The sequence below is a fragment of the Lissotriton vulgaris genome, chromosome 5, assembly GCF_964263255.1.
Source record: "Lissotriton vulgaris chromosome 5, aLisVul1.2, whole genome shotgun sequence".
Classification (NCBI taxonomy): domain Eukaryota; kingdom Metazoa; phylum Chordata; class Amphibia; order Caudata; family Salamandridae; genus Lissotriton; species Lissotriton vulgaris.
The window spans coordinates 1,841,871,675-1,841,896,460 of record NC_141693.1 but is presented as its reverse complement, the minus strand read 5'-3'; the positions used below and the strand labels follow the sequence as shown (position 1 = coordinate 1,841,896,460).

At 47.3% G+C, this 24,786-nt stretch overlaps 1 protein-coding gene across 1 annotated transcript in view; it reads left to right on the top strand.

The window, feature by feature from the left end:
* Positions 1–24,786, top strand: part of SRCIN1 (SRC kinase signaling inhibitor 1) — a 922,972-nt gene that overhangs the window by 797,716 nt on the left and 100,470 nt on the right. Inside the window, exon 17 of the mRNA XM_086924314.1 lies at positions 12,972–13,124. Within this exon, the coding sequence (XP_086780440.1) occupies positions 12,972–13,124 (153 nt within the window). The remainder of the gene's footprint in view (positions 1–12,971; positions 13,125–24,786) is intronic.

The window sequence follows — 24,786 nt, the reverse complement described above, 5'->3', positions numbered from 1 at the left end:
CAGCGTGGGGACCGGCCTGCCATCCCAACACATGGCCACTCTGCGTTTAGCTAATTGCCGGGACAAAACTATTAACTTTCGAACTCCAGCTGGGACTTTTGACACAATACCCAACAGACATATCCGCACATCTCGCTCAATCTGCACACCTGTCATGCTTGTCAATGCCAGTATCACCTCATCCCAAAACTTAAAGATTCTGGGGCAGACCCACGCCAGGTGTATGAAGTCAGCGTCCTCCGTACCACAACGCTTGCAACAGTTAGAGTCTCTTAAGCCATACTTATGTAGCTGGGCAGGGGTATAGTACATTTGGTGTAGCAACTTATAATGGATAAGTTTAAAATTGCCATTAACTGCAAAACTCCCATTCATTCTGCAGCTTTCCTCCCATTCCTCATCCGTCAGCGGCTGCGTTAGACACTCATCACATTTGGCCCTGGAGTTATACTGTGCTGCACCTTCATCTATTTTCGATGCATAGTATAGACGGGAGACCAGTTTCGTTTTAATGGTTGCTGTGTATAATAATTGCAGCACCCCCAGCGTAGCCGGTTCGTCCGGAAAGCTTGGATACAAACTGCGCAATGCTGCCCGAAGCCTAGCATAGACAAATGTGGGCATAGCCTCATTCACTCCAGCTGGTAGAAAGGTGGACAACGAGATGAACGTTCCCCCCGCAAACACGTCCCCCATAACACGCACCCCGCGGCATGCAGGACCTTAAGCGCCCCAGCTTCACCTGTCACTGAAAGATCTGCGTGGTTCAACAAGGGCATTGCAGGAGCATATAAGGGCAAGCATGGCTCCCTCCTCCCCAGTTCAGCCCACGCCTTGGCCTTACATTGCACCGTGTCAATCTCACCCCGTTCGTATACTGTATATGGATTTACTATCATTGCCTAGAAGGGAATGGGGTGTACCGCTCCCACTTCAACAGCTACATGTGGCGTGAATGGTGGCGCGTTCTGCCAGTAATAGGCAAATTGTGCCTGCTCACATAGATAATATAAATGCATATCTGGTTCCGAAAAACCACCCATTGCAAGAGGTTTTGTCAATGTCTCCCATCCAAAGCGAGATTTCTTGCCCACCCCAGGCGGGGGTAATCAGAAGTGAGCGCAATGTCGTAAAAAAGTGTTGAGTCAAAATAATAGGAACATTAACAAATAAATATAAACATTTCGGCAACATCACCTTTTTAATTAAGGCAACCCTATCTTCAAACGTCAGGGGCAGCCGCACCCACCGAGCGACTGTGTCCTCGAGCTGAGACACCGCCACTCCATAGTTGGCCCTAATAATTTCTTGCGGGTCCTGATGTACCCAGATACCGAGGTATCTGGGTCAGAGGCCCATTCCAGAGGGTAATTAAATGTGAATGGCACCGTACATCGGGTGAGAGGTAAGATGATAGATTTACTCCAATTTATGGCCAAGCCTGAAAACCACTAGAAACAAGTGTATTCCCGGATGACCTGTTTATGATACTGCTCCGGTTCTCTAATATACAGGACCATGTTGTCCGCATACATGGACACGGCCAACGGCCTCTGGTGGAATCGCAATGCTGATCCAGCATGCCTCTGTCTTAACACGCATGCAAGAGGTTCTAGTACAAGCGCGAATATCAAGGGCGAAATTGGACACCCCTGTCGAGTGCCCCTTTGATTCGGAAACACCTCCGAAACATGGCCGTTCACTCGCACTCCAGCCACCAGGTCTGTATAGAGCAACCTTATCCAGCTGGTAAAGAAATAAGGCACACCCATACGGTGCATCACGGCGAACATATACGTCCATGCAAGCTCTGGCTTCAAAAGATGCAATACCGCAAACAGCGCCCTCAAATTATGTGCCGTAAATCGTGTGGGAATAAATCCCGACTGATCCCGGAGTACCATAACGTTAAGTAAAAGGCGCAGTCGCGTTGCAAGGACCTTATCAAGTATTTTTACATCAGTATTCATCAGCGATAGTGGTCTATACGACTCGCATTTGTCAGGTGACTTGCCCGGTTTCAATAAGGCAACAAGCAACGCCTCTTTGAGCGTATCTGGCAACCGTTGCTGTTCAAACGTCTCCATATACATAGCCGCTAGATGTGACAGTAACAAATCAGCATATTCCTTGTAGAATTCAGATGGTAGACCATCTGTGCCCGCCGCTTTTCCATTTGGCAACGCCGCGATTGCATCCTTAATCTCTGCAACCGTTATATGGTGCATCAAAAAATCTTGTTGTCCTTTAGACAACCACACTAGCGCGACTTCATCCAGGTATTGCGCAATTTCCTCTACATTAGCTGTTTTCTTGCTCCCTTACATTGTCTAATAATATTGAACAAAGCGCTCTAGGATATCAGCAGTATCTGTTATGGACCTGTCACCATCCGTAAGAGCTTGCACCCCACAATATCTAGCCCAAGGTTCCATAATTCTCTCACCTAATGCGCGCCCGGGTCTACCACCTTCACCGTAGTACCTAGCCTTGCATCGACGTGATAGGTGGCGCACTCCCTGCTCAAATCGTTATACTCAGTCACTTGTGAGCGTATTGCAGCCAAGGTGGTTGCAGCAGGGGCTTCCTCATGCTGTCTCTCCAGTCGCACCAATTCACGCTCCAGCCGTACCATAGAGTCCCGCAACAACTTAAGTACACCAGCCTGTAGGCCTATGCAAGCCCCCCTAATGGTCACCTTAAACGCCTCCCAGACGACACCCACACTCTACAAAGACCCAGCATTTTCATCAAAATAATGTTCTATAGCCTCTCTTACGCCTTCCTTAAATACTAGGTCTAACAATGCAGAGGGTTGTAGTCTCCATCTGAAAGGAGCCGGAGCATAAGTAGGGAGGAGCATGTCACGCAGGACCGGTGCATGGTCTGATAGAGTGCGGGCAAGTGCGAAGACGCCGATGCCCACGCATTATGACGGTCTAGATAGTCCAGCACCTGTCTTGTTTTTTTGGATTGTTCAGCCCTCTGACATTCCATGTAATGCAAGTAATTTTACCTGCCTTATCCATTATCAATCAAAGGGAAGTAACTGGCAATAGAACAGATCAGTGATCCCACCAACATATATGTAAGATGAAATGTCATCCGCGCACCTCCCACAACTGCAAGTACGTAACAGCATCAAACCGATCCCCCTCCATCCCCCCAATACAGTATCGCTGCAAACAAAAACCTCAACCATTTCACCACCCCCTCCCTCCAGACAGCCAATCTTCCCTCACCTCCCCAATTCTCCCAAACCCCCCTCCCACTTCAGCTCCCCCAACGTGCCAAAGCTCCCCCAACTCCCCAGCAAACCCCCCCTCCCACCCGTCAAACCAAAGTCTGGGTACATCCATATGTGGGGGCGCAGAGACAGAACACTCCCACAGAGCAGGAGTGGACAGAGCATGTATAACAGTATAATGCATCATACTTCACATAGTGAGCCATCCCATGACGTCCACCCCAACACCATTATATCCAACTAAACATTTTGCATTGATAAAAGGTGCCAAAGACTGTTGCAAATAAATCTCCAACCAGAATAAGAGCATAAGGGAGCCCAGATGCCCCAGTCACACTAAAATAGATGGTATAAGCTGAACTGAGGGAGTGGATCCCCACACAGAAAACAGATATCCCAGACCCCAGCAAAGGCAGAAAACAAACACCAGTTTTGACATAGACATAGTCTAGAGTATACCAGGAGTCTCATAGACCGAAGAGTTCCTTCAGCATTCAGTGTCACCCAGCCCCTCCTCATCAGGTACTACAGCGGAGTCCCGCTTCTTGCGTTTTAACTTTTTGGCATAGTCCATAGCAGCCTTCTGGGTAGTGAAGATCTTATTATCGGTCGCAGCACCTATTCGAAGTCGCGCCGGATATAACATGGCGTATGGAACTCCCTCATTCCGCAGAAACTGATTCACAGCGCCAAACTCCCTCCATGCCGCCGGCACAGCCACTATGAAGTCAGGGAAAAACGCTAGTGTATTTCCCTGATGCTCAATGGTACCCTTCTCCCTTGCCAAGCGTAGGATCGGATCTCAGTCCCTGTAATTTAGAACCGTAGCTATTATTGGGCGGGGTGGAGCTCCAGGGACCGGCCATGCAGCTAGAGAGCGGTGGGCCCGTTCCACAATAAACATATTTGACAGGTGATCCGTGCCAAATATATCAGTGATGAGGCGCTCCTTATAAGACTCCATTCTGCCCACATTTGTGGATTCCGGCAGCCTCATGACGCGGATGTTGTTGCGCCGGGACCGCGCCTCCAAATCCTCATTCTTTGCCTGGATGAGGGATATAATCTTCTCCATGTTCAATGTCTTATCCGTAACCACGGTCAGGCCATCCTCCGCCGCCGAGACCCTCTGCTCCACCTCTCCCATGCGCGCTCTCTGTTTTTCTTGTTGTGCAGACATATGATCCAACCTATTATTAACAGCAGCCATCGACCCCTCACTGGACTGTAGGGTTCGTTGCATGGCCACCAAAGTAGTCTCTAATGTGGTAGGCCCCTCCACTGCAGTGTCTGCCTCCAAGTCCAAGGCAGCCTTCTGTGGGGTTTTAGGCACCCTTCGGGTCTCAAAGGCAAGTTTAGTCTGGTATTTATCTGTTCTCCCCATTGTCGTATGACAGACCAGCAGTGCTAAAGCAGGAGATGGAGAGAGCCCTTACACTTAGTTCAGCGAATGGCACCTGGTACTTCTGCTCACCCCCCACAGGCAGGTAGAGTAGCCGTTCAGCCAAATGCTCCCTCAGTGAGCCCGCCAACAATGCAATCAGGGCATCCGGGCACCACAAACGTGAAGGTGGAAGAAGGATGATGGAAGACCCAAACTGCCTAGGTTACAGGCTAACACAATGTAGGAAGGGTGGCAGAACTAGTAGCGGCTCCAAAACACAGCAAGCCAATATCCTTTCGGGCCCTACCAGTAGGCTCGGATCAGACTAATAACGGGATCCACAGTTCCAGCTTCCAGCAGCGCTGAAGGAGCAATGGTCTCCACAGTATGCAGCGCTACCTCTCTCTCGTAACCAGGCCCAGGATCCCCAGAGGCAGTGGGGCCCAACAATGATCCTCCGTCCCCAGAGGTCTAGAGTACATGCACTGATGGCTACACCTGGTCGATGATGTCACAGGCCATCGGCTGTTCCCCCGCCCTGGCGCCAGGCCCCGCACCAGACACAGCGAGCCGGGCGCAGCCCCAGCCCCTGCCCAGTCCTACCTCCGCAGTTCGAGCCTCAAACAGAGCCGGCCCATTCACTGCACCTAGTGCCGACGGGCACCGCCACCAGAGCCAAGGGGTCCTCTCCTCTCCAACACAGGTCCGGAGCCTCAGCCTCAATCCCTGCCAGCAGCGCCACTCACGCGACCCTCCACCTCACCGAGGGGCCTCTCCTTCCGCCGGGCGGGCTCCGATCACGCCACTCCTGCTATCGCGCAATAACCCCTCCACGCATCAGTTTGCGTAAAAGGCCATTTATTAGGACAGGCATGACATCTTACAATAAACATAACATCATTAATGTAACAATCCCCCCAACATCCTGCCTTTCAACCGTCATCCACTCACGCGCTCCACCAGCCATTCCCAAATCACACCACGACGTCTTTGCATCTCATTCACTTCCCCTTTCCACTTTCCAACTCCTCGGTCATTTCCATCCATCGCACTCCCGTCTACCACTCTCTCCCATCCTGCACCTGTAACCCCCTCCCTGGATTCTGCCCGTCATGGACTCCCCACCCCTCCCAGTTCCCGCCACCCAGGGAACCCCCGGAGGGCGGTTACCTGCCCCACGAAGCGTGCACCTTTCGATCTCAGTCTCTCTTACACCAGATTGATTCATTCCATAAAAAACTAATCAAGTCTTGCAGCTCCATCAGGTAAAATGCATTTCCCATGTGAGAAAGGTGCACGCCGTCGTCCCTGAAAAGAAGAGGTTGTTCCAGCTGAAGCCCAACATGAGCCAGCACTTTGATATCCCGATCCGCACAAAAGAGTCTCATTGCCCGATTCAGTTTCCTGCGAGCCCTTTCAACGGCCGCAGGCTTGAGCGCACCCCTCCAGATCCTCTGTGGCACAAATTCAGTCCACACAATGCAGGCGCCAGCCAGATTGCGTTTCATCACCTTCAAGTCCCTCTGCATCAAATGCAACAGTGACACCCCCGATTGTTTCACCAAGTCATTTTCCCCCAGGTGTACGATAAGCATGTCCGGGCAGCCCAGCTGCGACACTTTCCTTGTCAGCCACGGCAACAGTTCACCCCATCTCATTCCGCTCTTACCCCACCATTGTACTTCGTGATGGCTGCTCCTCAGGCCCAGGCTACGACCGTACACCTGCCTGTCAGCGTATTTTGAAGCCCAGTGCACAAAAGAGTGCCCAACGACCCAAGTGAACGTCTTGGCCCCCGGTCCACTAACACAACCTACGAAGAAAAAGGTATTAGTACCAAGGCATGACAAGAAAAAACGCCAAGCAGCGCAGCCGTCCAAGCATTGCGCCCCCGCCCTCACTTGCGCACATAGCGCTCACAGCACCGCGACCGCCAGCGACCAATCCTCCTGATCTCCTCCCACGACCAACCCAAACCCGCCGCCGCCGTAGCTGCCCCAATGCGAAACGAGTGCGTGCCAAAACGAGCCGGATCCCTGCCCAGCCTCCTCAAAGCCAACCGCAAGACCGCCAACAACTGGAATGACGTCAAACGCTTCCGCGACGCGTGCACAAAGATTTCCCCCTCTGACCTCCGCACTTGCCCACCAAAACACAGCCACTCACGCACCGGGCACACTCTGGCACACCCACTCTCCGACAACCAAACCCACTTGCCCCGCCCCAGTTGGTCAGTCTTGGAACGCCCCAGCCAAATGCCCAATCTTAACCCATCCACACGCACATCCGCAAACAACCGACCTGGCACCCCACGAGTCCCCAGCAATTCTGACACTCAAAACGCTCCAAAGAACATCCAGATCATACACAAGCGAAACAGCGCCACCTCCTCCCCGTCGTAACAACAAAAGTGCAATTCCTGCAAAACCTCCTTCAATAAGTCAAACGTGACAGCCTCCCGAGGCAACTCCCCCCCACCCAACTCCGCCCGCACCCTCCCCCAACCCTTCAACATTCGGCTCAGCAGATCCGATCTAGCCGGATCAAAACCCAGATACACCATGCAGTAGAAAGAAACTCCCGCCAACTTGCCTGCGATCGTCGTCTGCGACAACCCCCTATCCATGCAATCCAGCACAAAACGCACCACCCTCCGTTCGCACTCCTTCTTTCGGCAATCTCACCACATCCTTCCCCAGGCCCACAAAGTCCCCAAACTCAGTCCAAGCCAATCTGTACGCCCGCCTAGTAGACTCTGCCAAAGACCTCTCCACCAAACCAACCACTCTCACTCCCCCCATGCCCAGATACCCTCCGGCACCTTGGTCTTGCAAGCCTCCGCTCCCGGCGCCAGCTCCCTGAAGCGCTGCCACTGCGAACGAGATAACGCATCCGCAATTTCGTTACTTGCGCCAGGCACATGTTGCGCGCGAAACAGCACATTGTAACGCAGACACAGCAGCATAAAACTTCGCAGCACTCGCAGGTCCCTTGCTTTCTAGTTGTTAACCAAGTCCACCACCGTCATGTTATCCACATGAAACAACACCGACCTGTTCTTGAACTGCGGGCCCCACACCAGCAGCGCAACCAACAAGGGAAAAAACTCCAAGAACGCAATGCTCCTGCCCTGACGCAGCCAGTGAACCGGCCACCGCTCTGCACACCAGCGACCGTCCCAGAAGATCCCGAAACCAGCCGCTCCTGCCGCGTCTGAGTAGAGTTGAACCTGCCACACCATCCTGTCCCGCGCAAAATCCAAGGACACGCCATTGAAGTCTTCGAGGAACACCAGCCACACCCGCAAGTCCGACCGGACTCCCAGCGTGATCCTGACCCTGTGATGTGGAAGGGCCACACCCGACATGGCCATGCCGAGTCTCCTACAAAACGTCCTCCCTGCCCTCACCACTCTGCAGGCAAAGTTCAACAATCCCAACAAACGCTGCACCGACCTCAAATCCAATTTCCGAACCTTCAGAGCGCCTCTCAAAGCCTCTTGCATCTCAGCCACCTTCGTCACCGGTAAACGCGCCTGCCAACTCACTGAATCCAATTCAATACCAAGGAATGTCAAACAATAACTGGGCCCTTCTGTCTTCTTCGGTGCCAATGGCCCCCCAAAATCCTGCGCCAACAACTGAAACTGCCGCAGAGCCGTTCCACATTCGCCAGAGCGCCCCGTCCCCACAAACAGAAAGTCGTCCAAATAGTGAGACACCAGCCGGTGCCCACTGCGGTCCACGAAGGCCCACTGCAAAAAGGAGCTGAAAGTCTCGAAGAGGGCGCAGGAAATCGCACAACCCATCGGCAACACCATGTCCACAAAAATGGCCCCATCAAACTGCATACCCAACAAAGGAAAATCCGCCGGATGAATGGGGAGAAGGCGAAAGGCCGACTTGATGTCACACTTGGCCAACTCTGCCCCCTTCCTGCAGGACCGTACCAGACCAATAGCATCATCCACCGAAGCGTACAACACTCTAGAGTCCTCCTCTGCAATGAAATCATTCACCGATCCACCCTCCGGCCAAGACAAGTGATGGATCAACCTGAATTCCCCCTGCTCCTTCTTGGGCACTACCCCCAAAGGCGAGACAATGAGATCGGGTAGCGGCCAATCAGAAAAAGGACCCGCAATCCTGCCCTCCGAAACCTCCTTCTCCAACTTACGCGCCACAACCTCCGGCAGCTCCTTAGCGGATCTCAAATTCTCAGCCCAACGCCTCTCCCTGGGCCCCTGATAACCAATCCAAAAACCTTCCACAAATCCCCAGTACAAACGCAACGCCGCCTCCTTATCAGGGTACCGGGAGAGCCAAGGACCCATGGCCTCCACCTTAACCTGAGTATGGGCCCTTCAGCCCAGGCTGCCCCCTACCCTTGGCAAATTTCCACTGCTCTGACGGCGTAGCCAAGGTGAGGCACTGCGTGACTGGGTGACGCCCCCCGCACTTCGAACACTCATGCTTAAATTTACAGGAGGGGCTTTTGCAGAAACCTTTATTGAACCACCAGCAGGCCCCCGAAGCGACTCTCTTGTACTGCTGCCCTGCTGATCCAGACCACACAGGCTGGCTCCCTTGTCCACTTGCAACTCCCTGGTTACCCGCCCCAGACTGGGCGGGGCGCGGCTGAAAAGACCGATACTTGACCGGAAGACCACTGGCTGTATGCGTAGACGCCGCCGCCTGCGTCGAGGACATCCACTGAATCCAAAGCTCCTGATCTACATCCCCCCACGGTTTGTCGGGGTTAACGCTGACCTTAGCCCGAAGCTCCTCGTCGTAGCTCAACCATGCAAAACCCCCAAAATGAAGCTGCGCCTTCCTTATCACATCCATATACTTGAACAAAGCAATAGCCCGATCCCCATACTTCTCACAATAAATACTCGCATAAATCAGGAAGGCGGACGTCCAATTCTCCATCGTGACCGGCACCCTCGGCCGCCTGGTCAATTCCCATTCCTCCTCTTTAGACCCCTCCTTCGCCTGAATCTCCCTATGCAGGAGCTTAAACACATCCACATATTCATGCCTCCGGATCCTTGCCTTAGTCTTGTCCGACAAATGTGACCCCAGGGGCATCGCCAGCCCCATGTAAGGCAACTTCCTACGCAGCTTCTCCACCCCATCCTCCTTCCCCTCCAGGTCTTCCGCCTTGTCGGTCTGCGCGCTGGCCGTCGCGACCTGCTTACCCCCATCAGCCTTCACAGGCACCACTCCACCTTGGGCCCCTGCCCACACAGACCCATCTCCTACCCCCACCGACCGGCAGGGCTTTTTCCTTCCCCCACTCCCCCCATCCAACCAGGCGTCCCACCAGGGGCCCTCACCTGACAAAGTTGCAGGAGCCTCCCGCTCCTGTCGCCGTGCGTCCACTGGCCTCGACATCCCTCTGCTGGCCCGACTGGCGCCATCCCGTGCCTCGTGGAAAGCACCAACCTTGGTCGCTGCCACTCTAGCCTTACACCCACGTCCAGGCTCACGCAACTCACCCTCTTCCAGCTCATCCTCCTCATCCTCATAGTCCAACCATTCATCCTGCACATCCAGCGGCACCACTTCAGTCACGACTCTCTTAGCACCCTTCCCTTTCACACCAGGTGTAAATTCACACTCCAACATGGACGGTGCCCGCTCGCTCGGTGGAGGGCAGGCCGCCGCGGACCCCCCTGCTTCTTCATCCCGGCGCTTGGAGGTCGTCTTGTGCCCCGCCGGCCCACCCCGGCCTCTGCCAGATGACCCTGCTGGCCTGATTCCCCCCCCCCTTCCCCCCCCCCCCCCCCCCCCTCCCGAGCCGTATGCGTTCTGGGACGCCCCGGTGCCACCAGGTCTCTGATCCGTCAGGGCAGTCCCTGAACTCTCCACCCAGACCCACTGCCCTTGCGCCCCTGGGGCCCTTTACCTCGGCCCCCAGCCGATCCCCTGCCACACCCGGGTGCCGTGCCTGGGCCCCATCGCCCTTAGGCACCCCGCCCGCCTTCGCCTCCCTGGCGGCACATAGGCGCTGCCACTCCCTCTCATATTCCTCTATGACACGTCGCTGGTCACGGGCCCTCTCCTCTTCGGTCATCTGGGCCCACCGGTCGAACATGGACGACTACCCTGGCTCCCCCAGACCTCCTTTCCCGGGCAAGGGTGCCGCAGCACCCCCGCCACCTGCCCTGCCCTCCTTGCTGCTGCGCCTTCAGGGGGCCCTTGCCCTTGGAACCCTGGGACTTCACCACCCCTTTCCGGCCCCCCGAAAGGGTGACCGGTTGCTCAATGACGGTGAAACCATCCTCCCCCCCCGGACTCCTCCCCGGACAGCGTGAGGGCAAAATACTCCCAAGCCGCCACCTCCCAGTCATCCGAGTCCTCCCCCCCCCACTGCCTTCGCTGCTCTCCCCGTACCCCGCCAACTGACTCAAGCTCCTGGACAACCTGGCTTGGGACGTCAGTGGAGCCTGGCCCTGCACGGGCTCCCCAACTGCCAGCTTGGGGCCTTCAGACCCCTCCCCCCCAGCACCCTCCTCTTCCTCCGGGACCACCTCCCCTGCCCCCACCTTGGCAGGGAGGCTCAACCTCCTCCGCCCTTTCTTGGGGGCCTCCTGTGGCGTCTTGCCCTTCCCTCTCCTGGGCCCCCCCTCACGAGACCCAGAGGGCTCGTCCATGCAGGCTGCCACCACAGCAGCCACCCCTGCAGATGCTGACCTGGTCGGGCGGGTCATGCCGACCCAAGCCTGGTCCAGGACACCGGGATGGAGGAGATCTGCCCTCCCAGCCCGGCCAAGCACAATCAATGCAGCCCTCACAGCCTCTGCGTCTGGTGTAGCCATCAGAAAACCACCGTACACACCCTCCGCGAGATGCGTGAGGATCGGCACCCGCTCGGTCCGTCCGCGAGATGCGTGAGGTTTGGCAGCCCTTCGCGCACCGCCCGCAGCACCTGCGCCGAGTAATTCAATTAAACGCTAAATCCCACCCAACCTAATTTAAAAGCAGGAAACTAGCCTAATCGTCGTCCTGGGGCACCAAGCACGACGCACCAATAACCCAATTCCACTCCGCCTACCTAAATCACACTCCGCCTAAGCTCCAAGACTAACTTCTCCCTGAGGCACCGGGGACAGGAAAAGGAAGTTGTTCCCCTCCTGTCCCCCTAAATAGCCTCCGACCTAACCCCCCTGACCTAACCCCTACCTAACTTCCGCCTGTCCTAACCTCGTGCGAACACCCCGGGGAAAAGACTGGTCTGCCGACCTGCATTTCCCCAGGGGCCGCATTGCCGTCTCCAAAGGGGTTTGACTGCAGCCGCTCCCGCCACAGACTGGGGAGGGCTCACTCGAGAGTCTCGCGGCCTGCCGCCACAAATCTTCAGCCGCGGTCCCTGATCCCGGCGGCAAGGCCGCCCGTGTGTCACACCACTGCACCGGAGGGGACTGCTCCGCAAATCAGACGGGTGCCGATGTCACCATCCCTAGGCCAGCCACCGCCTTGACAGTCCGTAGGCCAAGGCCTACACCACACCTCCTCCCGACGGCCTAATAGTACCCAGCAACCGCCATCTTCAGTCTGCACAGAGCGGCGTGGGTTGACTGCCGATTTCACAAGCACAGGTAGGGATTCAAGAGTCGCGAGGCACAGCAATAGGTACAGCAGCAGATTGTCGATCCCCACAGTACTTTTGGCAGCGTTGGTGAAGGATGATGCAGCAGATTATGGAGGGATAATTACTCGGTCAAGCAGAGCCTCACAGCAGTGCGGCCATCTTGCTGTGCACCCTATAGCGCCCCCCAATGGTGAGGTTTGGGACTTTCAGCATTGGTCTACAGTGTTGAATTGAAGGGGTCTACAGTGTTGACCTGCAGGTTCTGTGGTATTGGGCACTGCAGTATGGAGGTTGAACCTGCCTCTAAGTATTCTGCAGCTGATTGGCTGGGTTCCAACAGTTGGTCCTTTTTTAAAAGGACATAGATAGGCTACTATTTACGTGGCTTAAGGCCATTATAGCCTATGAAGGTTTTAAAGCACTACTTGAATATTTTACCGTGGGACTCCCATCTCGACGACGGGGAATGATTCAGGCATGTGAATTTATGAAAGATACAAATACTGGATAATGGCAGTTACAGGTAAGTAACTTGTTTTCTTATCAATGAAGGGGTTTCAATTATTGTTGCGAGAATTCAACAGTGTTGCAGAAAATTGTTGGCTATATTGGCGTGAATGATCTACACAGTTTGGGATTGGAGGAAGGAGTGTGGAAAGGTATGTTGTGTTGGAGTGAATGGTGTTCGTTATTGTGTATGCCATTGATCATTCCCTTCGTGTATCCTTTTCAACCCTGTAGAAGGCAGATTCAGAGGAACTAGAAAGCCAGAAGCCCCAGGTCAAGTTGAGGAGAACAGTATCCGAGGTAGTCAGACCAGCATCTACTCCACCCATCGTGGCCTCTGGGATCAAGGATGATGATGATGAGGATCGAATCATTGCTGAGTTGGAGGTGAGATTTGTCGCCTCACCCTTCTGAGAGAGGGGGTGGGCAGCTATGGAAGAAATGAAGGTCAATGACATAGGACGGAGTGCTTTGTTTTTTGAAAGTGTTTTTATTGTGTTTTAACTTTTCCATTCCTTTTATATAAACCAGTGCTATGCACCAAAGGCCCAACATGGCAGTTAGTCAGTAGAACCGCATAGTCATATCACTTTGCACAACAAGAATAACATCATTACAAAATGGTGTACAATGTCTGTATTTATATGTATTCTCAACCAGTAAAGGGTTGGAAGCCTGGTAAATTATAACATTTAAAAAAAAAAGTTTGCCATACCACCTAACTGCTTCCAATGACCATTGCCCTTTTTATCATATTTACTGACCTCGGGAAGCGTGAGTTAGGCACGCGAGAGGCTCAGGTGTCCCCTCTTCCCATTATGTAAAAATGCCAAGTGGTGTAGTCCAGTCCTTAGCCATTGGCTTTCTGCCGATGCCCCTTTTTTGTTTTGCTCTTAACTCTGATTCTTCAGCCAATGCCCATTTATTGAGTCCTACCTTCCACCGTTTACGCTGGGGCATCTGGCACCCTCCAGTACATCGCAGTCCCTATTTTGGTGATTATAAGATGGGAGATATATCAACCATCATATTATGAAATAAATCCAAGGCATGCAACATGAATTTCCTGTATGCATGTGTGCACATCCACAATTAAAAGACAATACATTTATCTCTAATGGTTCTCGGCTGGATAGCAAGACTTAGCCACCATTATACAGGAATAGAACCTCTAAGAATCATTATCTATAATAATTCCCAGCTGCCAGGTATTAAAAACCTTTGAATAAAGTATGAAGAAAGCGGGCATTTTAAAAATGTTATTGATCAATTTTGGTTTTCACTCTCCAAATTGCTCAGTACCAAGCCTACCATTTTTGTTCTTTTCAAGGCTTATCAGATTTTCTTTCATCAGTCATAATCAGCTGTTTTTTTCTCTATGATTGTGTTTTTAGATACATGCTATGCTCAGTTACCTTTGTATTTGCTTTTCCAAATGATCTTTTACATTTAAAAAACAATATCTTTGTAGGTAAAAAGGCAAATGATTCTTACATTTTTGCTCAATGCAGTGGCAAGATGTCCAAAGGGGATTGGTTGTCTTGCTGGTGTACAGCCTGTATTTCCTTCTTACTGGCCCCGATATTAGAAATGCTAGCTCAATCTCTTCTCTGTAGTAAATTAAATGTGTAGTATGAAACTAGGCCTAGGAAAGATTATATGCCACTATGGATGTGTTGGAAAGATCACGTTCCAGTCTCTACCACCTCATGTTTAGCCTCCATATTAATAAGGCTGGTGCCTGACAAGGTGCCCATCCATTCTTCAAACGTTTCTTAAGCCCAGTTATCCCATTTAGCAGCAATGACTCTTGAAAGTCCATTTGGAGGAAGAGTTCTGTTATAGAATTTTTAGAGCAGGTATGCATATCAGGGGTTTGGTGCTAAAGGAACCAAAATGTATCCCTAAAACTGAAATTATACCGACTTCTCCAAGGGACAACGTTTTATGAAGGACAAAATGTTGACCATGGTAATGGCTCTTTTCATGAAGAAGAGCTCAGACCCACTCCCATTAGATCATCCCAGTTAGAATGAGGATTGAATGTAGTAGTCTCCTCCAGATGATCTGATGCCCTGTAAACACTTTGTGAGTAAACCAGCAAGGTATGATACCTGCTCAGCAGGACAGACCTCTGGATTATTTTCTTTTTGGTATCTTTGAAGAGCTGCTAGGCCAGGTAAAATCTGTCTTTTGATACCCTCTAATCTAGGTGCTGCTGTGCCTCCTTAAAGGTAAAACTGAAAATGTAAAGCTAATATGAAAGATGATGTTTCCAACAGGCATGTTGATTTGGGATGTAGCTTTTTTATTCCCAGCAGGCTAGGCAGCCTACAAAGTGCAAATAGTTGTTTTATTGCTAGAAAGTTGGAGAACGGAGACCAAGAGGATGGACTGCATTCAGAAACAGGTAGTAAACCTAACTATTTTTTATGTTCCATGCAGATGGAGAAATGAAAAGCAATAACACAGAATGTCTGTTCTATGGTTTTGAGCAAGTTCCTCTGTTTTTGTCATAAGTAAATCATCAAGTTTTATAACTTTTAGATTATTCTCTCATGGTCATCTTGGAGCACACTGAAACATTTATTAAGGTTATTTCACATTTGAGATATTTTCAGATAAACAGAACTTCTGCCTCGTTTAGACTGCGGCTTGACTAGTCAAAGCCCTCCCAGATGGCCTTTCAGTTAATTACATGGATTTATCCATAGTATCCCTACTACACTCAACCCCAAAGCCTGGCTTTCTCTAGAAGTTCCTCTTTTGACATGTGGCTGTGAGAAATGGAAATGTCTACTATTTTATTCTGATAATTTTTTATACCTAAAATATTTCCTTCATCAGACTGATTACCATTACTACTTGAACCAGTTCTGCTTAGTGGTTGGTATCTGTTGACTGATGATAGATGCCATGTACATAGCAGACTTGGTGATGGCGGAGGACTTCCAGCATCAGTATTTCCTTCTTTGCATCCAAGAGGCTGTGGTTAAAGGAGCAGTAATCAACTTACTTCACGAGAGAAACTTAGACCTGAGACGAACAGTTTAGAATGTATTTGTTTTACTTGATCTTTGTGAATATTGCAGGTTCTTCTGGGCCTTAAGGCCTTGAGAATTCATGTTGTTACCGTTTCAAAGTTATGAATGAGGATTTGTCAGTAGGATTTGTGTCTAAACTGAAATCAGTTTCTGGGGCCTCAGCCACAAAGGACTGAGCTCCTCAAACTTCCTTTGGAGTCTTTGCATTGATGCACTCATAAGAAATGGTTTCCAGATTTAAAAAATAGGACCACAAATGACAATGACAATAGATTATTTCCATTACGGCTCGGAAGTGCATTTTCAAGCCTATTATACTATTGTTTTAGAGCTCCAAACAAAGACCTCCCTATAAACATTCTTGAGCTTAAGGGTCAAACCTTCCCTTGCTGTTATCAGTGTGAAAGTTGATGAATCATAACAGATAATACTCCAGCTGTGTTGTATTGAAATGTAAAGGGAGAGTTTCGGTATCACACTTTTTGTCATCTCACAGCTTCATTTACGGACAGACTCTTGAGAATGTTTCCATTTTCATTCCACCTGGAGAAAAATAATTGGATATCAGATCTTTTGGAATTTTTCCTATCATGTTTTATACAAGTGGATAGTAAGTCACAGTTCTGCAGACAATGAAAAAAAAATGAGGCAAATTGACTTTTTACCAGGGAGAACAGCATCATGCAAATGTTGTTCTAGACCACGGGTAAGTATCTTTCTGTGCGCTCCATCATCTTTCTTCATTAGATCTTTCAAAATGTATGTAGTTCAAAAACGTGGACATACTAATTACCTCCCTAATATAACTCACATCACCTTCCTCTTAACTTCAAACCTCCTAGCCCAACAAGTATAGGTTGATTAATGTCCTGTTTCTTCTAATATATGAGCCTCGTTCCTTAAAACCATCTGGGCATTTCAGAGGGGAAATACTGCTGTCATGTCTGCAGTATGGAAATAATCTACAAGTAGGTATTATAGAAGTAAGTGGCTTAGCAAAGGATTTTGTTTCGATTTACTCACTGGTATGATATGCATTGGCATCGCATTCTTCAAAACTATCTGTCTGCCATTGCAGCTTACTTCCAGTGCTACCTTTTCTCTGAAACACGAGGAGTGCAAAATACATTGTATGAAGTTTTACATCTTCATCCTCCCATAGGGCCTTCCACTGTACTTCTCAATAATTAAATATCATCCTCGGTTGTCTCGTATACAAATCATATGACCTTAAGTGGAGAGTTGTTCAGCCCTTTCCTGTAAAAAGCCATGCATTGTCTTTCAAAAGGGAAAGGTTGTTCTTCAGAACAGCATCATTTTTATTTTTACATTTTTATTTGTTTTCATTGAGTTTAAAATGGATGCTCCAGGGTTAGATCCCCAAAAAGAAGAGTAGAGAGAGCCTAGCCCTACACTAGGCAGGAAGTAACCAATATTGGAATGAATTCTGTGAACATTCAAGTTAAAGAATTATTCTTTGCCTTCACTGTGCTTATATACCAAGAACAGCAAAACGTCTTTGTGTTGAAGCATGCCCCACATTTACCTATCAATGTCACTGTATGAAAATGTCCACCCCTTAATAGAAATTTCTACAGTAGAAAGAAATCGTGTAGAGTATTGTTTGTTCTTCAGCATCACCAGGTCTCTCTCCACCGCTTTAAGTGGGTGTAAAGCCATTTCAGGATCACCCTACTCATTGGTCAGTTGAGATCCTGAAGATTGAAAGATATAGCAAAAAGCATGTCTATTGTTTATCAGAGTGAGGATTATTAGGATTAGGACACAAACACTTTGAGTATCGGGGAATTCCCTTGGGCTATCCTGTCATCACTCTGGTCACCCGCCATGTCAGTAATTTCTTGAAAGACATGGGTGTGATTACAAATGCTGCCTAGCAGTTGTGGGACAAACAAAAACTGGGCCCCCAGGCCATTTATCAAGGTAAAATATCCGATGTTCACTAGCTGCCAAACCTTTTATTTTTTAGAAAACAAAAGAACAATTAACTTAGAAAAGAACAATAACCACAACCCTAGCATATTGGGTATGTAAAGGGCAACATCTAGATTCCCAACTAAACCCAGTCTCAATGCTGGCCACAGTCCACAATAAGCACATGCCATTTCTAGAGGGAATAAAATCATATAATCATATCATATATGATGACATCAACTTTCCTTAGGCTTAGGGGAATGATGTGTTTCCATGGTGCCCAGTATCTAGGAGATTATAAGGATGTGATTATCAGGACTTATCGGCACTGGTTTGTTTCAGTTGTATGGCAGTGAAGTTGTGGACCCGTGGGGGACATGGATTTACCACTCATCTCCATGATACACATCATATACTTCATAGGAACACATAATATCGAAAGGCGTACTCAACCATTCAAGAATTCTTCGTACAAGTCTTGAAATATTTTTTTAATTGGATTGCTTAATATAATTCTATCAAAACAGCCAACGCGCTTAGTTCAACAAACTTGAACTTCCTCAGTGCTCTTTATGACAAATTATTATTGATTTTTGCAGTGATTCAATCCAATGAGTCAATTGTCAGGAGTCATGGTCAAATGTGAAAGTCATCCCAAATCCCAATGGAAGGCACTCTACCCCAATGTAGACACCTAAATCCATGTCAACTGCCACTAATGCGGCATCTTAATTTACGAAAGGTCGAAAGGAACTATTACTGCCAATACAGTTAGTGTTTTGTTTTGCTTACTTGCTATTCAAATGAGGTTTCATTTCTTTCTTCCCGTTTCTGTGTCTTCTCCACTTTTCGCTCCCATCCAGATCATTGCTTTTGTCCATTCAGGCTGTGACTCCTCTGATGTTCCTTTCCCCATGATGAGGATCCAAGTCTAAATCCAAAACGTACGCTGCCTCTCTTTTGTAGACAATGACACCTGCTTGCTGTTCTAGCCTCTCGACTCACTGCCTTTGTCTAGCCGACCATGGCCTTCCTCTTTATCCTGAAGACTGGTGTAATCATTGGACAAAAGGTACTGATTGCAGGATCTTAATTATTTATCATGTGCAGGCGACGCCCCCAAGAGAGCAAAGTAGACTAGATGTTTACAGGCAATTCCTCTTGATCTAAATTTGCCATACGTAGGGGGCTGGGGGGGCAGGATCCTTCCATCTGATGCCGATCTCTCTTCCAGCCAAAATCCCAAGATAGAAAAGCAGGCCCATCTGGGACTGTGAAAGTGACCTGGTATCATAGTTATTCATGCCAAATATCACCAGGTAGAGATCCACCTCTATACATACTTGAAAGATATCTGCCAGAGTGTTCCACACCTCTTTCCAAAAAACAACTAATTCTGCACATTCAAAAATCGTATGGATATCATCCACCTTATTAATAGAACACCTTGGGCAAACTGGAACTGAAGCTGTGGAAGAAAACAAATTTGGCGATTTTAGCCGGTGTATAATAAAGCCTGTTTAGTACAAAAAAAAAAATGTCTTTAGGTTCGCGGGCTTAATGTATTTATACATTAACTTGATGGAAAGTTCACAAAGGTTTTCAATATCTTGAAGAAGTTGGGTGGAATTCCATACTGCTGACTGTGGGGGGACCTCATGATGTACTACGTCTAAAAGGCTTGTGTACCACAATGATACATCTTTTTTCCTCGGGCCGGCATTTTGAAGTAACTGCTCAAGCTCCCAGTTCCCTACTGTATCTTGAGCCTCTGCCTCAAACCATGACTTTATCTGAAGGTACTTAAACCTTGAAAATGCAGGACCAATTTTGTCCAACAGTATCTCCCAAGGAAGAACCCCATCTAAATCCAGCAGATCTAACCACCTCTCCAAACCCGCTCTTCTAATTGGGATTGCTAAGCTATCGCCCAGACAAATAGGAGTCCCCGGTGAATCCCAGATTGATGCAAAAGGGGAAAAATAGCAGATACTCCGATACGCCTTAATTTGTACCATATCTGCAAGGCAGCTTTTAGAACCTTGAGGCGTACCCACTTGAAAAATCTGGGGGCCCCAAACTTATATAAGAACCCTACCTGCCCATTGCCACACTCTGCTAATACAAGTTCCCCCAAAAGTCTGCCCCAAGAAGTTTCCACCGAAGTAGAGAGGAGCATCCTTATGCCTTTGAATTGGAAAGCCATTAGATATAAATTTATATCTGGAAGTGCCAGGCCTCCTTTCAGCAGCTTCCTTCTTAGTTTCTTCCAGGATAGCCTGGCACTTTTCTGCCCCCAGATAAAGCTGCCTATCTTCCCCTGAATCTTATTAATGCTAACCTGCGGAAAGGTGAGAGGGACCGCACTAAAAAGGAAGGTCAGTTTAGGTAAAACCAACATCTTCAAAAGGTTGACCCTCCCATAGAGGGAAGTTTTTCCACCTGGCAAAGAGAAAATCTATATCTTTTACAGTCTTTTTCCAATTGATCAAAGGTATTTTATTTAAATCCTTTACTATCTTTACTCCTAAATACCTGAACTCTTTACTTACGGGGCCGTGACTATACACTGAATTCCAACACATAATCTCGGTGTTATCCGAGTTGGCCAAATACCCTGAAATCGCGCCAAACTCCAACAACAGATTTTCTAGATGCGGAATAGAGATATCAGGATTTGCAGTATAGTCTATAACATCATCCACGTACAAAGCGATTTTACATTGATAGTCTCCTGACTTAAAAGGGCTTATAATATTATCCTGCCTAATTGCCTGCGCAAGGGGCTCAATATAAATATTGAACAAGAGGGGAGACAGGGGACACCCCTGTCTCGTCCCTCTCTGGATTTCAAAGCTAGGGGTCAGAGAGCCATCTAGTAAGATCTTTGCCGACGCTGTTATAGTGAAGGAGGATTGAAAGGGGAAGCTACAGTGTGAGATTTATTTTCTTCTGAAGAACACTGTTGCTTCTTAGGGTTTTCTCCTCGATGATAAGTCCTGACCTTTCAGTCAGGACTGGAATGCTCTTCAAAAATGCAATGGTGATAGGATTCCTCTGACTTCGGAGCATTGCAGTGAGTACATGGGCAGCTGGTAAGCAGGACTGCTTACCAGCTGACCTGGACATCTGGCCTTGGAGCCAGAGGTCTGGGTCCTCACTCAGGACACACCCTTTTATTGACATTTCTTAATGAATGACGTGCAATATTTGTTTGTATTATCAGATGACATCTATGAAGTTTGGGTAAAATACATGATTGCATTGCCACTAACGTAGCTTCATTATCTTGCTTTCACCTTCTAGAAAGGTATGCATGCTTCATTCTTTACCTGTTTCTAAATCTCAAGTCTTTTAAAGTAGGATGTTTAAGTGCTAGTCTTCTGCCTTATTTCCTTATGAGTTTAGTTCGACCCAGACAATGTTATCCTCTTCGATGCTGATGACGAGCTCAGCTCGTCATCAGCCACAGTGGTCGTGTGCGGATGATGAGCTGAGCTCATCATCTAACGCGGCTTTTAGAAAAAAGCAGCGCAGCGGAAAAATAACCGCCGCAGCGATGCGGTTACGATTGTGTTTCCATTCATTAATCCACTGTAAGCTGCTCTAGGTTGTACTCTCATTAAAAGAACATATGAAATAAAATGGATAAAATGTAATGCTAGTTGTGAACATTTTCTTATAGTCATCTTCATAATAAACAGCACAGCCTACCTTTCCTGGATACAGTAAAGAGTATGATTCTCACACCTACAAATTGGAACTGATACAGCTGCATTTAGCCCAAGGCATATTAGGAGGGCTCGACCTGAGTAAACATCGGCTTAAAAAACGGAAAGAGGCCAATTTCATTAGTATTTAAATGGATTTTTTTTCACGTAGGTCTTTATCAGGATCACCCCCAATTCACTGTGTTTATTCTGAAGATTTTAAGTATAATGAAGATATCCATGAAGCAGAATGGCTAATACATAGATGTAACTTTTTCTTTCTTTCTGCAACAGTTTCATCCAATCCCGGGTATACATCATCCTTTGTAAGCTCATCTAATCACCCTCTGAACCCATGCATACATGTCTTTGCAAGATTTTCCAAAGATGTGGCTTTTTAAATTGTCTTCACCAGGAAAGGAAGCAAAATTCTAGCACTATCTTGGAAGCAAAATTCTAGTACTACCTTGTAGTGAGCATTTTACTGTGTACCGATAAAGCACTATGAGGAATCCGCATTAGTCACAGAATTAACTTATCTTTTTTCATAATACTGCAAAAGCCGCTAAGAGACTTGCTTTGCCTGTCAAGACGGCACTTGGAGGTTTTTTACAAAAATTACATTTCATTCTATACTTAATTTGGTGTACTGCAGACAAGGAATTTTAGATAAATGGCACAACAGGAGGCTGGCACAACAGGAGGCTGTGTCCAGGTGGATTGTGGTTTATATGACATGTTCGAGAGGGCCTCCCATTTTGTCCTAGGGACCCACTAGTCCCTAGGACAAAATGACTTTAGTACTCGTGGATATCTCGCCTGTGCATAACTCATGGGACATGAACTTGGAAATAAGTTCATATGCCCTGTAGTCATTGACACAGAGGTCAGACAAGCATTACACAAAAATTCTCCTAGTTGATGGAAACCCCATTTACCCACCTTTTATGAGAATTAATTAAACGTATGCTTTAAAATCTGTTGACAATATCTTATTGGAGTCCAATAGTTATTGACTTGTATTAATAGTTCTCCAATGAATGTGTGTGCTCAAATCCAGAGCCAGCCCTCATTTGCTTCTTTCATTAGAGGTTTGGGATGCATGATTGAATAAAATTGAATGAGAGTGAAACATTAACTCAAATGGGTGCTAGACCAGGTTATTTGGTTAAAAAATAATTCTAATGCCTGGTTTGTGTGAGTTAATCTGTGGTTATTAATGCATGCATCATATGCTCTTTGGGAAATTACTACAGCAGTTAAGTACTTTTGCTCGGGAACCACACTTTTTATAATCCCATCCATTACTCTCCTGCAGATGTCACAAATTGTTCAAACGACTGCTGGAGGCTATGCAATAAAGGCTGATGCAGACTAGTAATAGAGGAAAGCACTGGGTCGATTGTCATTCTACAATGAAAAAACTGAGCCCTAAACCTGCTTTTTCAAATTGTAGGCAGCACATTGCTTTATTTTCAGATACCCTGCTTCACATTTAGGCAGAAATCCAAGCGGTCATAAATGATTGCCAACAAGAATATTACACATCCTACAGAAAATGGAGCAAACACAAGAAACGTTATAGTTCGCTGTACTAAACTTGCTAAACTTAGCTTCCTGAGGCAGACAAAAGGCTTCCCACCATAAATACAAATGTCTATTTGTTGAAAAGTAGCTAAGGCTTGTCCCTTTTCTTTCTGGATAGAATTAAATTATTGTTCTTACATCATAGCCTTTAACCATCAGTATGTCCCAAAACTGCACACCCTGTTGTAAACAAATGTCCTTATCTCTTTACGGACAATGCCTTATTACGCAACCCCATTCAGTCACATGCACACCTAGATCATATTTTCCATTTATAATCTTTATTTCAGCACAATAGAGCCATAAAAGATACATAAAACCAATCATGCGTAATACAATATCTACTTTGAAGAATAAAAGATTTAAGGGATGGCATGGATATAGTTAGGAAATCGATACAATAAAATCTTTATAAATTAATTAAAAAGGCATCACTTTTTTTTTAAAGCACTTAAAATGATTCTAAACCGTTCCAATATTACAAGTAACTATAAGATTTATAGGTATGTACAGTCATGTTGATAGACACAAGATAGCAACAGCGTCAATCTCAAGTACAAAAAATCAGTGTACATCACAGTTTCATTTATAGGTTCAAGCCCCTCTTTTTGCGTACAAAACTTATCGCTAATAGGAATCTACTAACACCAAAAACCATCACCTGTCTAGTATCAGTTTTGATGATCCTATTTGCCTCCTTATATGAACGCACTCCTCAGGTAATACACAGAGGCTTAATCCATTTTTTCCTAGCCTTTCTAATAGGCTGAACAAAAGAAGAGGATGTGCGACTCGTCTTCTTTTGTATTACATTGACACAAGGTTCATAGCTCACTAATCTTTGTTTCACAGGTGCTTGACCATCTAGCTAGAGTTGTGTTTCTAGAGTTTTGAGCATTCCATACCTAAATTTTATTTGGCTAGAGGTGGTTGTACCTCGTCTAGAAATTCTTCAAAGCAAGGAATATCCTTGAAAACAAGACAGTTACTAGTCAAGGTTCCACCTAGGTGGTCAGTGAACAAGCTATGTGTTATATGCACCTAAAAGGTAGTTTTCAGCAACTTTTTCGAGTTTTGCGTCAGGCTAAAAGGGTCTTCCTAAAACTGTGACAACCCAATTCTGTTTAGCCATGTGCGCACATGTTTTAGCCAAACATTATTCGGGTCCAATCTCATTATTTCTTGTAGACCAATTCTATAATCTACTAACTCTGGTGTACACCAGAGTCTCACCCATAAAGATCGCAAGATGGCATAATGATCCGTGCGCTTCATGTTTAGATCTAACATTAGAGGTATTAATGGAGTACTTTTTGGCAGCTTCTGGAGAGTCCTATAAAATTTGTTTTCACTATTCGTAAAAACATTCCTAGACATAGGTCCCCATATTTCTGCCCCATATAACGCAGCAGACTGGGCCTTAAACTTGAAGACCGCGTGTATTTAACAAGGACCCCCTGAAGGTTCGGATACAAAAGTTCCTAGGCCAGGGCACTTTCTACTTTTTTTAAACTTATTTCATATATACTGTTATTGATTGTCACTACTATATGAATACTATATGAATTTTTCTTTGTATGATATATGATTTTATTGATGTTGAATGTTTCTCTCTCCATATGTGCTATATGTTGTGTTTTTATAAACCTCAAAATAAAAAACATATATTTTCCTAATTTATTGTAGCCATTTGTCCTTAAATATATTGCATTGTTCAGTGTGGGTTGCCTAGGTTGTTTTTTGTCACATACCTTAAACTTGAAGACTTCAAGT